Source organism: Macaca thibetana, chromosome 4 (assembly GCF_024542745.1).
Source record: "Macaca thibetana thibetana isolate TM-01 chromosome 4, ASM2454274v1, whole genome shotgun sequence".
Classification (NCBI taxonomy): domain Eukaryota; kingdom Metazoa; phylum Chordata; class Mammalia; order Primates; family Cercopithecidae; genus Macaca; species Macaca thibetana.
In genome coordinates, this window is record NC_065581.1 from 153,053,748 (window position 1) to 153,067,942 (window position 14,195).

At 37.8% G+C, this 14,195-nt stretch overlaps 1 protein-coding gene across 4 annotated transcripts in view; it reads left to right on the plus strand.

Moving 5' to 3' along the window:
* Nucleotides 1-14,195, plus strand: part of LAMA4 (laminin subunit alpha 4) — a 149,007-nt gene that overhangs the window by 101,445 nt on the left and 33,367 nt on the right. For all 4 annotated transcript variants that reach the window (XM_050789044.1, XM_050789042.1, XM_050789045.1 and 1 more), the window contains 6 exons: nt 3,301-3,417; nt 5,583-5,762; nt 9,322-9,461; nt 11,986-12,159; nt 12,775-12,920; nt 13,357-13,519. In XM_050789044.1, the coding sequence (XP_050645001.1) occupies nt 3,301-3,417; nt 5,583-5,762; nt 9,322-9,461; nt 11,986-12,159; nt 12,775-12,920; nt 13,357-13,519 (920 nt within the window). The remainder of the gene's footprint in view (nt 1-3,300; nt 3,418-5,582; nt 5,763-9,321; nt 9,462-11,985; nt 12,160-12,774; nt 12,921-13,356; nt 13,520-14,195) is intronic.

Consider the following 14,195-nt stretch of genomic DNA (forward strand, 5'->3'; position numbering starts at 1 on the left):
AATAGAAACTTACCATAAATATCCATCTTTAGGGGGAAATGTCATAAAATACACTTAACACTAAAACTGTATTGCACAAAATTTCCTCTTCCTTGAACAATTCCGAAGCCCTTTTAAAATGTTTCCCATGAAGGAATGGGTCATCACTGTGAGTCAATTAGGATAAAAGGGCACCACAAAGTCATCTGGTTATTTGCATTTTTTTTTTTTTTTTTTTTTTTTTTGTAGTTTGTGTTCTACATAGGTTACTGCATTTAGAACAGACCTAACAGCCATGTGGTAAGAAGGATTTCCAAAGGCCAATGTTTGCATCTGCTAAAGTGCTCGCATCCAAGGGTGAGGGAAGGAAGGAAAAATAAAAGCAAAATCGCATTAGACAATTTTGAATCTTGTGAGTTACTCTTAAAAACAATTGAATGGACTAAGAAATTCACTAAACATTATTCATCTCAGAGATGATGAACTAATTCCTAAGGACTTTCGAACATTGACTAATGAGGTTGGAAATTCATCATCTAGCGAACTTCTTACTACCACCTAAAAACAAAGGCCAAGTTTGAAACTATAAATCTCACCCAATTTTGTTAAAGTAATTAATCTCATTTAGCCATGCATTTTCTTTCTCTTTTGCAAAGAGCCATTACATAGAGAAGATAAATGCATGTTGCTTTTCATACACAGATACTTAACTATTTATTTCTCATAAAACAACTGTTATTTTATTCTTCTGGGCAAACAAAGGCAGTAAAAAGTGCCATTGTTTCTCTAGCCTAATTATTATATGTCTAATTAATTTATTGTATAAGTCTATCCTGAACATACTCTACGGAAAATAATTAGAATATCAGTAGTGAAGAATTAGAATATTAACAGTAAAATATTTCTAAATAAATGTTGCTATATCTATGTATTGCTTTTATTTCTTGTGTTGTGAAGACCAGAATGTGTCAGTCTGCATGACACAGTGACTTAAATATTTTATTCTTTTTGATAACTTGTAATATATTCTCTCAGTCTTGTCATTATTGAGCTATTGAACTTCATAAAAGCAACTTTTCTATTTCAAATTTAACCATTAATCGACCCCTACCCACATCCCTTCAAAGTTCCGTATTTTCTGTCTGATAAATCTCTCTGCATTAGCCTGTTTGAATATTTTACAGACCTGTTCACCTATTTCATGATCTCGTTTGGCTAAATCCCTTCATGTATTTATTTGCAAAAGGAACAACAATAGGGACTTAGTACTGTGTGGCTTAGAACTTTACAGGGCTGTCTTCCCTTGATAATACACACATTTGTGATGTACATTCAGGTTTCCAAATTAAACCATAGTCATCTACTAAATTATGTTATAATTTTAGATTACCTTTTCTTCATTCCAAATTCCCTTTAATGATCAGTAATCTTTACTTCCCAACTTTCTCTTTCATTATATATACCAAATAGTTGATAATCAACATAATCTCAGGAAGCTGCCATTTAAATGAATCTTCTACTTAACTCATTTGCAAAATGAAAAATATTTATGCAAGTCAGTAAATTCCAAATAGAACACACTTCTTATGAAACATTTCTTCTTATAAACATCAAGCCCAAAATAGATTTTCTTCCTCATCTTTTTATCAAGAGCTCCAAATATAGAGTTAAATATATTCTTTCTCAGTATATCAGGCAGGATTTTTTTTTTGTTTTTGCAGTCATGAGACCCAAAAATAAGAGCTAAAACATTGCTTGTATTATAATGTTTGGAAATTGAAATTAGAAAGAGGAAGAAGGCAGGGTGCAATGCAAATTCTCCACACTACCCAGAAAAAATACAAGAAGTACTTGTATTTGGTTAACTGTACTTCATGACACCACCACCCCTTATACACATCTTTGGGTGGGGGGGGAAGGTAACAATAAACCAATTTGAGTTTAATTTGATGTCCAATTTGAGTTTGTTTTAGGATTTCAAGAATAGTTTAACATTTAAAACATTAATTGTAATTTGTCACATTTATAAGATATAGGATAAATTCATATGGTCATCTCACTACATGCAGAAAAATTATTTAACAAACTTGATACTCATTTTTTATTTTTAAAAAAGACTCTCAGTAAGCTAGGAATAGAAGGAAGCTTCCATAATCTGAAAAATAAAATAATATTCAGCAAATATATTAAAATGGAAATATTGAATGCTTTTCCACTAATATTAGAAACCATACAAGGACATGCTACATTACCAATTCAATGTGTAAAAATCTGGTTTAATTTTATACACAACAAAGGGAAATTAACTTTTTAAAATAGCAGTGTTTACAATAGCATCAAATACATAGGAATAAATCTGACAAAAGAGGCTAAGGTTGCTACACATAAAGATGTAAATAAATGAAGATCTAAACAAGAATTTATATATAAATGATAAATACATATTCATTGAGTAGAAGACTAAAATTTGTAAAAATGACAATTCTCCCAAATTCATCTACAGATTCAATTCAGTATTGATTAAAGTACCTGAACTGAATATTCTAGAATTTATATGGAAATGAGAGGGGAAAGCCAAGAATAGCCAAGATCATCTTGAAGAATAAAAACAAAGCTGGAAGACAAACTGCATTATCAAGATTTATTATAGCGCTATATGGAAATTAAGACAGATATAAAAGATTGCAATACCGTATTCTCTCTTTTGAATAACGTTTAAAAACAGACACAAACAGGTGGAGATAGAATTCAAAATAGTGATTATCTTCGGGTAATCACAGGGGCTCTAGGGAGCTTAAAAGGTGGTAATAAGTTTCTATTTTCTTGACTTGGATGCTGGTTTATGTTTTGTGTTCATTTTGTGAACATTTGTCAAGCTGTGCATTTTTAAAGGATGCCTTTTTCTAGATGTATGCTATATAGCAATTAAAATTTTATTGAAACAAATAAGAAAACAAGGATTATTTTTATAACCAGTCATCATCATATATATAGAGACAGAGAGATTTTTTTCTTTTCAGCTCTTTACCAATTGTGTGGTTGGTGTTATAAGTCACGGCACGGCTATATGTTTCAATTAAAGAAATTAACCATTATGGCATCCTAAGTCACTCACAAGCAGTATTACAAGTGTTCTGCAATTCTGCACCTCAAATTTTAAATGCTACTTTCCAGAATTGTTGATCTATGTTCAGAGTATTCAGAATGCTGCAAATACTGCAGATGACTGCATCGTACAAATGAGAAGTTTCCTTGTTGAAATGGAAACCTTTTTGAGGCATCTTGGCTCCACTAGTACTTCTTTCTGCTGCTTCTCCACAGGCAGTGATGAGGCAGTGGCTGACACTAGCAGGCGTGTGGGTGGAGCCCTAGCAAGGAAAAGTGCCCTTAAAACCAGACTCAGTGATGCCGTTAAGCAACTACAAGCAGCAGAGAGAGGTAAGCATAAGAAAGGATTGAAGTCTCATCTGTTGGTTCACTGGAGTGTAAGGTAAACCTTCACGGAAGGATTAGGTAATTCTTTATTTGTCAATGTTTTTATACATAAATGTTGTTTTCTGATGACAGAATAACATATTCATTACCAAAAAAAAGTTCTAGAAAATAAAAAGAAGAAAATAAATATAAATGCTGTAATTACACCACCTAGAGGTGATCTTTAGATTTGAGAGCCTTTTTTTCCAGCATTTCCTCTGTGTGTGTGTGTGTGTGTGTGTGTGTGTGTGTGTGTGTGTGTGTGTGTGTGTGTGTCTTTTAATGGGATCATGCTGTTTATAGTGTTTGGTAATGGCTCTCTTATGAATATCCTTCCTCATAACAATATGCCCTAATTTGGTTATTGGATTTCTTTGGCCCCAGCTGTAAACAGCTTCCCTCTGTTACATGTCAAGTCATTCTTATCATATAAGCAACAGGCCCAAACAGAGACCAAATAGAGACCAGGGAGACCAGCAAGCCCAAACAGAGAAACAAAAACACATGTTTTGCTTAATCTGGGACTGCAGTGGTATCTTAGATAGATGCGATTGGAAGCAGATGTGCCTTCCTTGGCACAGTGAAAGTTAAAACACTAGTGTAGCATACGCGTGTTTTACTAGAATGAGCAAATCCTAGCTACAGTGCTACAGTGCACCAAAGCTCTGGCCAGGTGAGTGGTCATTCACGGAGAAGCCTCATCATCACCATCATCAGAGTGACTGTTTATTAATGCTTAGTGTGAGCTGGGCACTGTCCTAAGTGTTCAACATACCTGTATTAGTCCGTTCTCACGCTGCTATGAAGAAATACCCAACACTGGGTAATTTACAAGAAAAGAGGTTTAATTGAGTAACAGTTTTGCATGGCTGGGGAGGCCTCAGAAAACCTACGGTCATGGCAGAAAGCACCTCTTTACAGGGCGGCAGGAGAGAGAATGATTGCTGAGCAAAGGGGAAATGCCAGACACTTATAAAACCACAGATCTCATGAGAACTCGCCATCACAAGAATAATATGGGGAAACTGCCCCCATGATTCAATTATCTCCCACCCATCCCTCCCATGACACGTAGGGATTATGGATGAGATTTGGGTGGGAACACAGCCAAACGTATTAATACTTTATGTCATGGGGATAAGTACCACTATTGCCTTCAGGCTGATATGAACCCTGATGTTCATCAAGGTTAGGGAACTTGCAACAAGCACAGCCAGTAAGAAGCAGATTCAGGATTCAAACCAGCATTTATCAGAATCCAGAATATGTGAGGCTAAATGAAATACATCCTCACTTTAATAAATTATTTATTATTTATATATTATTAAATTAAGTATTATTTTTATAACAAAAATAATCAGAATTCATTTAGGTGATGGTATAACTTCAAATTTATAATTGTTTTACAGTTATAATTATGTTACAATTGGGACCAAAGAAATCCAATAACCAAATTAGGGCATATAACCAATCCAATAACCAAATTAGGGCATAACTTCAAATGTATAAAATTTGAAGTTATAAAATCACCTAAGTGAACTATAATATTATAAAAATAATAAACTATTTTTATAGACATATTAGAAAATTCTGATAAGAAAAAAAGAAGAAAATCACCTATAATCCCATCCCCTAAACAAAATATTTTGTTGTAAATTTACATTATGGTTATTTTACAGATGTAATTTTTAACAAAATGAGAATTCACTAATAAAACTCTTTGAAATTTGCTTTCTTTTCTGTTAAAAACATCTTTCTTTATGAATTAATTTCTATAGCATCATTTTTATGGCAAAAGTGTTCCACAAGCCTACTTTTTCAGAAAAGAAGTGATATTTGCAATTAATTTCAGACACGAACCTCTTATGAGTTAAAATCTCATATTAACTCATAAGCATTTTCTATGGCTTTCTCACCAGGTTACAGGAAATACAATTAATCTTCTTTTTAAATTTATCTCTTAATTTGGAAATGTTTTCAGTGGGCCGCATGGTTATCTAAAAATCTTACTTTTGCTTAAGAGCCCAAAATGTGAGATCTATTTCACTGAAGGGTTAAAGGGGTGTTAGTGTTCCCCAGCAAATGTCCGGCTTCTCTGCAAAGTGAATGACCCTATGCTCTGTGTAAAGGGGATGCCCAGCAGCGCCTGGGGCAGTCCAGGCTGATCACCGAGGAAGCCAACAGGACGACGATGGAGGTGCAGCAGGCCACTGCCCCCATGGCCAACAATCTAACCAGCTGGTCACAGAATCTTCAACATTTTGACTCTTCTGCTTACAACACTGCAGTGGACTCTGCTAGGGATGCAGGTATCACTTAGCAATTTCACAATTTGAATCTAATTAAGGAATTGGCCATTAAACTCTATACATCTTTTGTCAAAAAACAGTTTTCTTCATTTGGGTTTTGGATTTGAAAATTATAGAAGTTAGCTTAGAAAAAGAAAAGGTTTTGCTCTGTTCATCTATCTATCTATCTATACCTGTCTGAATACATATGAGAAACATACATATATTTTGAATGAACACTAGATAGATTGGTAAAGAGTTATAATTTTTTCTATGTGAAATAATGGTAGCAATTGTATCAATGTAAGACTTATCCTTTAGGGAACAAGGTTAATCAAATGTTGGGTAAATAATCCTAACACAATACTGTTTAGCTTTTAGGAAAAAAATTACTAATTACAAATGGCATTGCTTTTACTAGTCAACATTGCTTTTTCTTTATCTGAGTAAAACAGGTTATTACCAACAAGTACTGAACATGGCCAAACATAACTCCAGCTTTCTATTAAGAACAGCATGTTGACCAACTTGAATATATAGTTCTATAGAAGTGAAAATGAAATATTTTCATGTCCACCTAATTTATTTTGTAGATATTAGAACCATGCAGTACTTGTGAAATGTCCCTTTTTCCATTCTCACATTTTTATCCAATCACTTCATAACTTCTTAAATAACAATGTCTGTCAATATCATGACAATATCATGACTAGAACTTTTTGTTCTCTAATATGGTTTTGCATACAATATTACCTTCATTTGTATCTGAATTAAGAGAGGTCATAAATCCATATATGACCTGCCATTGCAAATTTTATTCCAATTTACAAATACCGATTCCCGTAACAGTAAAATAGCTTTTTTATAATGATCTTTTAAGTATATGTTCGTTTCTTCCATGTAACCACTCATGGAAGTGCTTTTAAAATTTTGTCTTTAAAAGATTTGCCTACATGAAATTCAGCTATTACATTTATAATGATATGGCCTCGGGAATATGTACCAAATCTGTGTTACATTCTTTTTTCCATTTTTTACCAGTTTTATCAAGTGATTCCAATAAGCATCCAGAACTTTCAAAAAAATTGAAATTGTTTACTGTGCTTTTCTCAAATAGCATTTTGTGGTTCAAAACAAAGTAAATGAAAGAGGATACCATAATGTAAGAAACTTTATAAATACTCTAATATAAGGTGGCCCCCTTTTTCTGAGATAATTGATTGTAGGGAGCAGGGGGACTCTGTCTTATATACATTTCCATAATCAACATTTAACATAATTCATTAAGTATATTATGTCTAGTTTTTAAAGATTAGTATACTATAAAATAAATGCTGTTGTCAGTGATCCAAACAATAAATATTTACCTCTGTATTAATCAATATAATAAACTAATAGTTGCTATTATTTTACTTAATTCTATTCCTTGTGCTGGAGAAACATTGTGTGTCCTAAGCACAGAGAAGGGGTGTTTCCTTGGTCTGCACTGACATAGTCTCCTGAATCTGAGTTTAGTTTTTCTCCAGGAAGAGGCTTGCTCTTGCCCAGCTACTAATGCTTAATGACCATGGCCCTGCCCTTAGGTAAGAGAATACCTCAAAAGTATTTGTCTCTGAGCCAATGGTTCTCAAATACCAGTGTGCATTAGAATCACCTGGAGGGCTTGTTAAACACAGGCTGCTGCATCCCACTCCTGGAACTGCTGATTCAGTGGGCTTGGGACAGGGCCAAGAATTTGCATTTCTGACAAGTTCCCAGTGATGCTGATGCTGCTTGTCTGGGAACCACACTTTAAGAACCACTGTTCAGTCAATGAAACTCTGGAAAAAGTTATGCCATTCTCTTTGAGTTTCTCTCAACAAGCCGTATCCTTATGACTGGTGCTTTTTTTTTTTTTTTTTTTTTTTTTGAGACAGAGTCTCGCTCTGTCGCCAGTGCAGGGGTGCGATCTCGGCTCACTACAACCTCTGCCTCTTGGGTTCCAGCGATTCTCCTGCCTTAGCCTCCCGAGTAGCTGGGATTATAGGCGCACACCACCACACCTGGCTAATTTTTATATTTTTAGTAGAGACAGGGTTTTGCCACGTTGGCCAGGCTGGTCTCAACCTCCGGACCTCAGGTGATCCACCAGCCTTGGCCTCCCAAATTTCTGGGATTACAGGAGTGAGCCACCACGCCCAGCTGACTCACGCTCTTTTCTATGTTTAAGTTATGCATTCAAAAAGAAGGACATAAGAAGTAGCCAGTGTCAGCCTTAGTGGGCACAGCTGCACTAGACTGAGTCAAGGGGAGTGTTGTCTCGCACTCCGGCCACTTCCTCTTTTGCTGTTTCCCTCAACCCCCAACACCCAGAGGTTGTTTTGTTCTCCAGCAAGATGTCCAAGAGTAAAAAGAAATAAAAGGTCACTATGATCTGCTTGTAGCATCACCCTTGTCTGCACCCACAGACCATGGCCGCCTACCCCTACCTTGGCACAGTTGCCACTTTTCTGAGTGCTACCTGTGTCCTCCATTTAGTGCTCTCTTCTGGGACAGTAGCAGCAGCATGATGTGTGCATGGACATTCTGGAAAACAATCTTCCCACCTTTTTTCCCAGTATTCCTTTTTACCTGTTATATCAGTTATATTAGAAATGCAAGCAGAACCTGTGCTTCATGGTTAAAGGAACATTTGATTATATACCGTGGACCCTGCCCTTTAGAAAAAGTTAGCTTGCTCGACATACAATTTTTAGATCAATAAGTATTATAAATGTCACAAAAATAGGAATGAATTGTGCTTTGGGCTTTGTTAGGTCCACAACTATGCCAAATGTCATGCTCGGGGTCAGGTTCGAGCCCATGCTGAGGTCTGAGGGGAGTGGGTGGGTGGCAGATTGCTGAAAGAACACTTGGGGGATGTAGACAGGTGAAATGTAGTTTTATTCAGCCGCTCTCTCATCAGAAGCTCTCTCAGACTGTCTGCTGTGTCTCAGCTGCTTGCTCGGGCTGCTCCCACACACAGCTGCACAGCCGGCTCTCCCTTGCCTTCAGGGTCAACAGCTTAACTCTCTCTGGGCACAAGTCGGTTCCTGGCTCCCCACTGCCTGCCTTCAAGGCAACTGCCTCTCCCTTACAGGGGTCAGTAGCGTTACTCTCTCTTTGGGCACCAGCACACCCGCGAGCCATGTTGAGCCCTGGCTCTCCCTCTGTCCATCTGCAAGACAGGCCACCTTGGCACCCTCTTTCTCTGGGTGCAAGTGCATGTGCCCTGTGCACGGCATCAGCAGGGCAGCTATACCTTTTCAAACAACAGTGGCTCTGAGCCAAGTATGCGCTTACAAATAGGTTATATAACAAATGGAGTGTGCACCTGTGCCCTAAACTCGCTGAGTCACTCTGGCCCAGATGTCTGCCTCGACCTATTCCTTGACCAAAGCACATCCATGTACCTTACAGGCTTTACGATTAATTTTGCAGGATTCAAATAATTTCTTATTGTTCTACCATATGTAATCCGTGTTTGTTGTCTACATCTGATTCTTGAAATATGCTTAATATTGAGATATTTACTCAAGTGATTAATTTTTATTAACTGCAGTAAGAAATCTGACAGAAGTTGTGCCTCAGCTCCTGGATCAGCTTCGTACGGTTGAGCAGAAGCGGCCTGCAAGCAACGTGTCTGCCAGCATCCAGAGGATCCGAGAGCTCATTGCTCAGACCAGAAGTGTTGCCAGCAAGGTAACTGATGAAAAGACTCATCAGTCACTCAGTGATAATAATAACACGAAGCTGAGCTCCAACTGCTTGGGCAGCTTCCAGAGCCTGGACCTTTCCACTGTATTCTCCAACTCAGTAGTTCTCAGCCCCATTTGCTAATTAGAAACACGTGAGGAACATTGAAAACGAAACCAATTCCTGGTCCCAACCTGAAAGCAATAGATCAGACTCTGTAGAGGAAGGGCTCAGTACCTGTATGTTCTTCAAAGCTCCCAGGTTATTCTAATGTGTAGTCAGGTTTAAAAACCACAGAGTTAAACTAGCCAATAAAGCTAATATAGCAAAAGAAATCAAGTAAAGCCTCAATAAAAGCCTCAATTCGTTCTTATATTTTATTTGTTATTTTAACAGCTACTTTAGTGCAATCACCACAATGGAATAATCTATCCCATCTGTCCCACCCCTTCAAGAAATTCTCTGATACAACACAAATTATGCGGAAGCTTTTACTGACCGCCCGCAGGGTTGACCGAGAAATCACATACTGGCTAAGAGGAATAAACTCAACAAAGACACTGTTTGGAGACACATAGAAGCAACCTAGCACAAGATAACTAGAGCCGGCATTTGTAGGAACATCTCCTGATACAGCAATTACTTTTCAGTGTGGCAAAGTGGAGCTTGTTCTTGGACCTCTTGAATTTTTTTAATTGATTCGTAGACCAGACTCCCTTTTTATGAACAAAGTATATGGTTTTATTTTCTCAATTAAGAATCAGCCTGAGCAGACTACTGGTCCTAATTACTGACAGAAAGAAGCATTAGAAATCAACTATTTTGTACTGTAGAAGATTATTCTTGATAAATAGACCTGACTTTTAAGTGGTGATAAATAGTCCCCTGTCACAAATTACCTTATTTAGATGCCCCAGTGAACATTTTCAAAAAAGGCTTATCTAAAGGTACATCAAGAAATGGCATTCTAAAAGCTAGGTTTTGATGAGTGCTTTCTTGTAATGTTATTGCTATAAAGAGTATGACTTTGGGACCTTAATCACCTAAGACCATTTGCTGAAGACAGACTTAGCCCTACCTTTGGGAGCTGGGAGCTCACTCAGTGCCGCCGAGTGAGATGCTTTTCATGCAGACATGCACTATTCTCAGACTCTCACTTATTAATGTAAGACTTTAATCCCCCACACGTCTTGTTTATTAAGATGTATTGGTCTTGGCCAGGCTCAGTGGCTCATGCCTGTAATCTCAGCACTTTGGGAGGCCAAGGTGTGCAGATCTCTTGAGTCCAGGAGTTTGAGACCAGCCTGGCCAACATGGCAAAACCCTGTCTCTACCAAAAATACACAAATTGGCTGGGCATGGTGGTGCACACCTGTAGTCCCAGTTACTGGGGAGGCTGAGGCACAAGCATTGTTTGAACCTGGGAGGCAGAGGTTGCAGTGAGCTGACATTGTGCTACTGCATTCCAGCCTGGGTGACAGTGAGACTGTGTCTCAAAAAAAAAAAAAAAAAAAAAAAAAAAAGGTGTATTAGTTTTTACTCAACTGGTAACATAGGACAGCTGCACTCCAGTCATTTGGGAATACAGAGCCTTGAGCTCACTGACCACTCACATTAGCCAAATCAACATTAGTAAATTAATGTAAAGATGTCTAATCATTTGGAAAGATTCAGCTAAATGGCATAAGTATACACAATCCATCCACTTGTAAATACTCTACAAATTACCCCTGAATCAGACCAGTTCAGCATATCATATTGGGCCTCTGAGAAATGCACTTACTGAATTGTGCTTTGTTGTGATGCCTTTCTGTGAGCCATTATAAGAGACACCTTATGAACTCATTATTACAGTTATTATAATGGTAGGACCAGGCACTGGAAAGCACTTTAGAGTTATCATCGTATTTCATGCTCACGACAAATTTATTATCCTCATTTCACAGATGAGGAAACTGAAGGTTAAGTGACTTGCTCAAGGTTACACAGCTAGGAAGAGGCAGAGCCCATCTGGTCTGAGACTATAAAGCTAGTCCAGACCCCTCCCAACTGTGCAGACAAGGGCAAGGATGTTGCTCACAGTCTCACCCCATGCCTGTTTTATGAGGACCCTAGGGAGAAAGTCCCAGCTGTATTAGTAACTGAAATTAGTTCGACTTCTCCCAATTAGTTTTATACAAATTGTGTGAGCCTTGTGAACTGTATACTGACCAGACAACTTGAGTAAGTTGTTTAGTTCACCCAAACCGAGTACGCCGTTCGTTGTGGAATTCATATTTATCCTCATTCTTGGATCTACTTAGTCACCACTTTTTTTGCTTTCTTTCACCCCACTTTAAATGACTATATCACAATCTGCCCTGAGTCTTCTCTTCAACTAGGGGAGGATGTGAGTGAATAACTAAAGGTATGGAGGTGAAGAGAGCTTAGAGGCCCCCGTCACAAATGAGGGAAGACCACTGAGAACCATGAGAAAGCATTCTGCCCATTTCTGCAAAGCACTTTTAATGAAACCATTGTGTAACTCCAGATCCAAGTCTCCATGATGTTTGATGGCCAGTCAGCTGTGGAAGTGCACTCAAGAACCAGTATGGATGACTTAAAGGCTTTCACGTCTCTGAGCCTGTACATGAAACCCCCTGTGAGGCAGCCAGAACTGACCGAGACTGCAGATCAGTTTATCCTGTACCTTGGAAGCAAAAACGTAAGCACATGAGTTTGAAAGGAGGGAATAATATTTACAAGGAGAGCTGCTTTTTCTCTTGCCTAAAATAAAGCTACTAGGCAAATGAACCAAAACAATGCCCATTCTGGTGACTCAGAAGATCTCATTTTAATGACAAGATTAAAAGAATGACTCAAGAACAAGTAATTTTTCTCTGTGTGGGAAATTGTGGGGATTGTTTCCTATTACCATCGCACTGCTAACTTTGATGAGTGAATGGAATACCTCAAAGTCTTTCAGAAAGACAGAAGCCTATTCTGTTTGATGCTGAATCCTGTTTGGAGATGCATAGTGAACAGTACTGTCAGGCTATATTATATCCCTGGGTAGCCTCAAAAAATTAGCCCATTCCCGGTAGCCAACAAATTTCCATGAGCCTGAGCAAGGATGGGGCCAGCAGACTCTGATGTGGCCACAGCTGGAGGCTGGAGAGGAAGAGCCACTGCCGGGTCTCACAGGAGCTTTGGGTAATAATTCAGGCCAGAAGTCACTTGTATATACCCAAGTATTTGGATTTCTGATTGTCCTTTAAAAAAGATGATGTTCATTCCTATGAATTTAATTTAAATGACTTCTTACTTCTTGATATTTCAGGCCAAAAAAGAGTATATGGGTCTTGCAATCAAAAATGATAACCTGGTATACATCTATAATTTGGGAACCAAAGATGTGGAGATTCCCCTGGACTCCAAGCCCGTCAGTTCCTGGCCTGCTTACTTCAGCATTGTCAAGATTGAAAGGTACAGTGAATCCGTGACACAGGGCATATATGCACAATTCACAAGAAACCTGTTGAACACACGCACGTGCACACACACACACACACGCAGTCTTCCTGTGGAAGTTATAAATAGCATTTTCCTCCCTTTATTCTTGCTCCCTTTTCTTCCATTATTCTTGTATTCTTTCCCAAACACCTTAGTAGAAAAGAAAAAAAAAAAAGTCATTTCTAAATCACGCTCTGATTATTAGATTTTACCTGGCCAATCCAGGAATTAATTTCAAAATGAAATGTCTTTCTTCTCTTTCCCATTGATTGTGATGTTTTATAAATGCTTACTAGTGTCACAAAATTAAATTACCCATTTTGTGATGAGGAAACATTAACATTTTGACATTTAAAAAGTATTTTCTATAAATTATATAATAACACATGAAAATTATTTATCTCAATAGGGTGGGAAAACATGGAAAGGTGTTTTTAACAGTCCCGAGTCTAAGTAGCACAGCAGAGGAAAAGTTCATTAAAAAGGGGGAATTTTCAGGAGATGACTCCCTGCTGGACCTGGACCCCGAGGACACGGTGTTTTATGTTGGTGGAGTGCCTTCCAACTTCAAGGTCAGCCATACAGCTCTATTTTGACCTATTACAAATCTACAGTAATTGTTTTTATAAATCCATAAACCTATAATGACTTGGGGGTTGCTGATATCACTTTAAGAGCTTACTTCTGGGGGAAGTAGAATTCTGAACCAGAATCTATAAACCTGATGTGTAAATCTGGTCTATGCTACTCATATTTTCATAATGTCAATGCTTTCAGGTTATAGCTGACTCCTGAAGATCCGTTCATTCATTCTGATACATGCATATGTAATTAATATTACCCCCACCTGCCACAGGAATGTCCGTAGCTTGTGGTGTCAGCACAGTTTAGATCTAATGTTCAGCTTTGCAGTGGTGGTTTCAAAAATTCAGTTATCTCACCTAATACAGGTATGAAATAAAGTATCTGGGATGAGAGATGGGGTGGAACCTAGGAGACAGTATGAAATCTGATGAAGAGGGGATAAAGGATAGGTCAAAGAAGATGAGAAGTTGATCTGGGGTTCCAATTTCAGGACTATTATTACTAGTTATGGGCACATGATTGGATTTTCTCTGAGGATTATTTTCCCTCTCATTATATGAGAACAAGAATACCTACCTCACAAAGCTGGCATAAGGACTGATTTTTGTCATGAATTCACTGTCCAGCCTATGACCAGCACATAATCAATGCTCAGTAAATCCC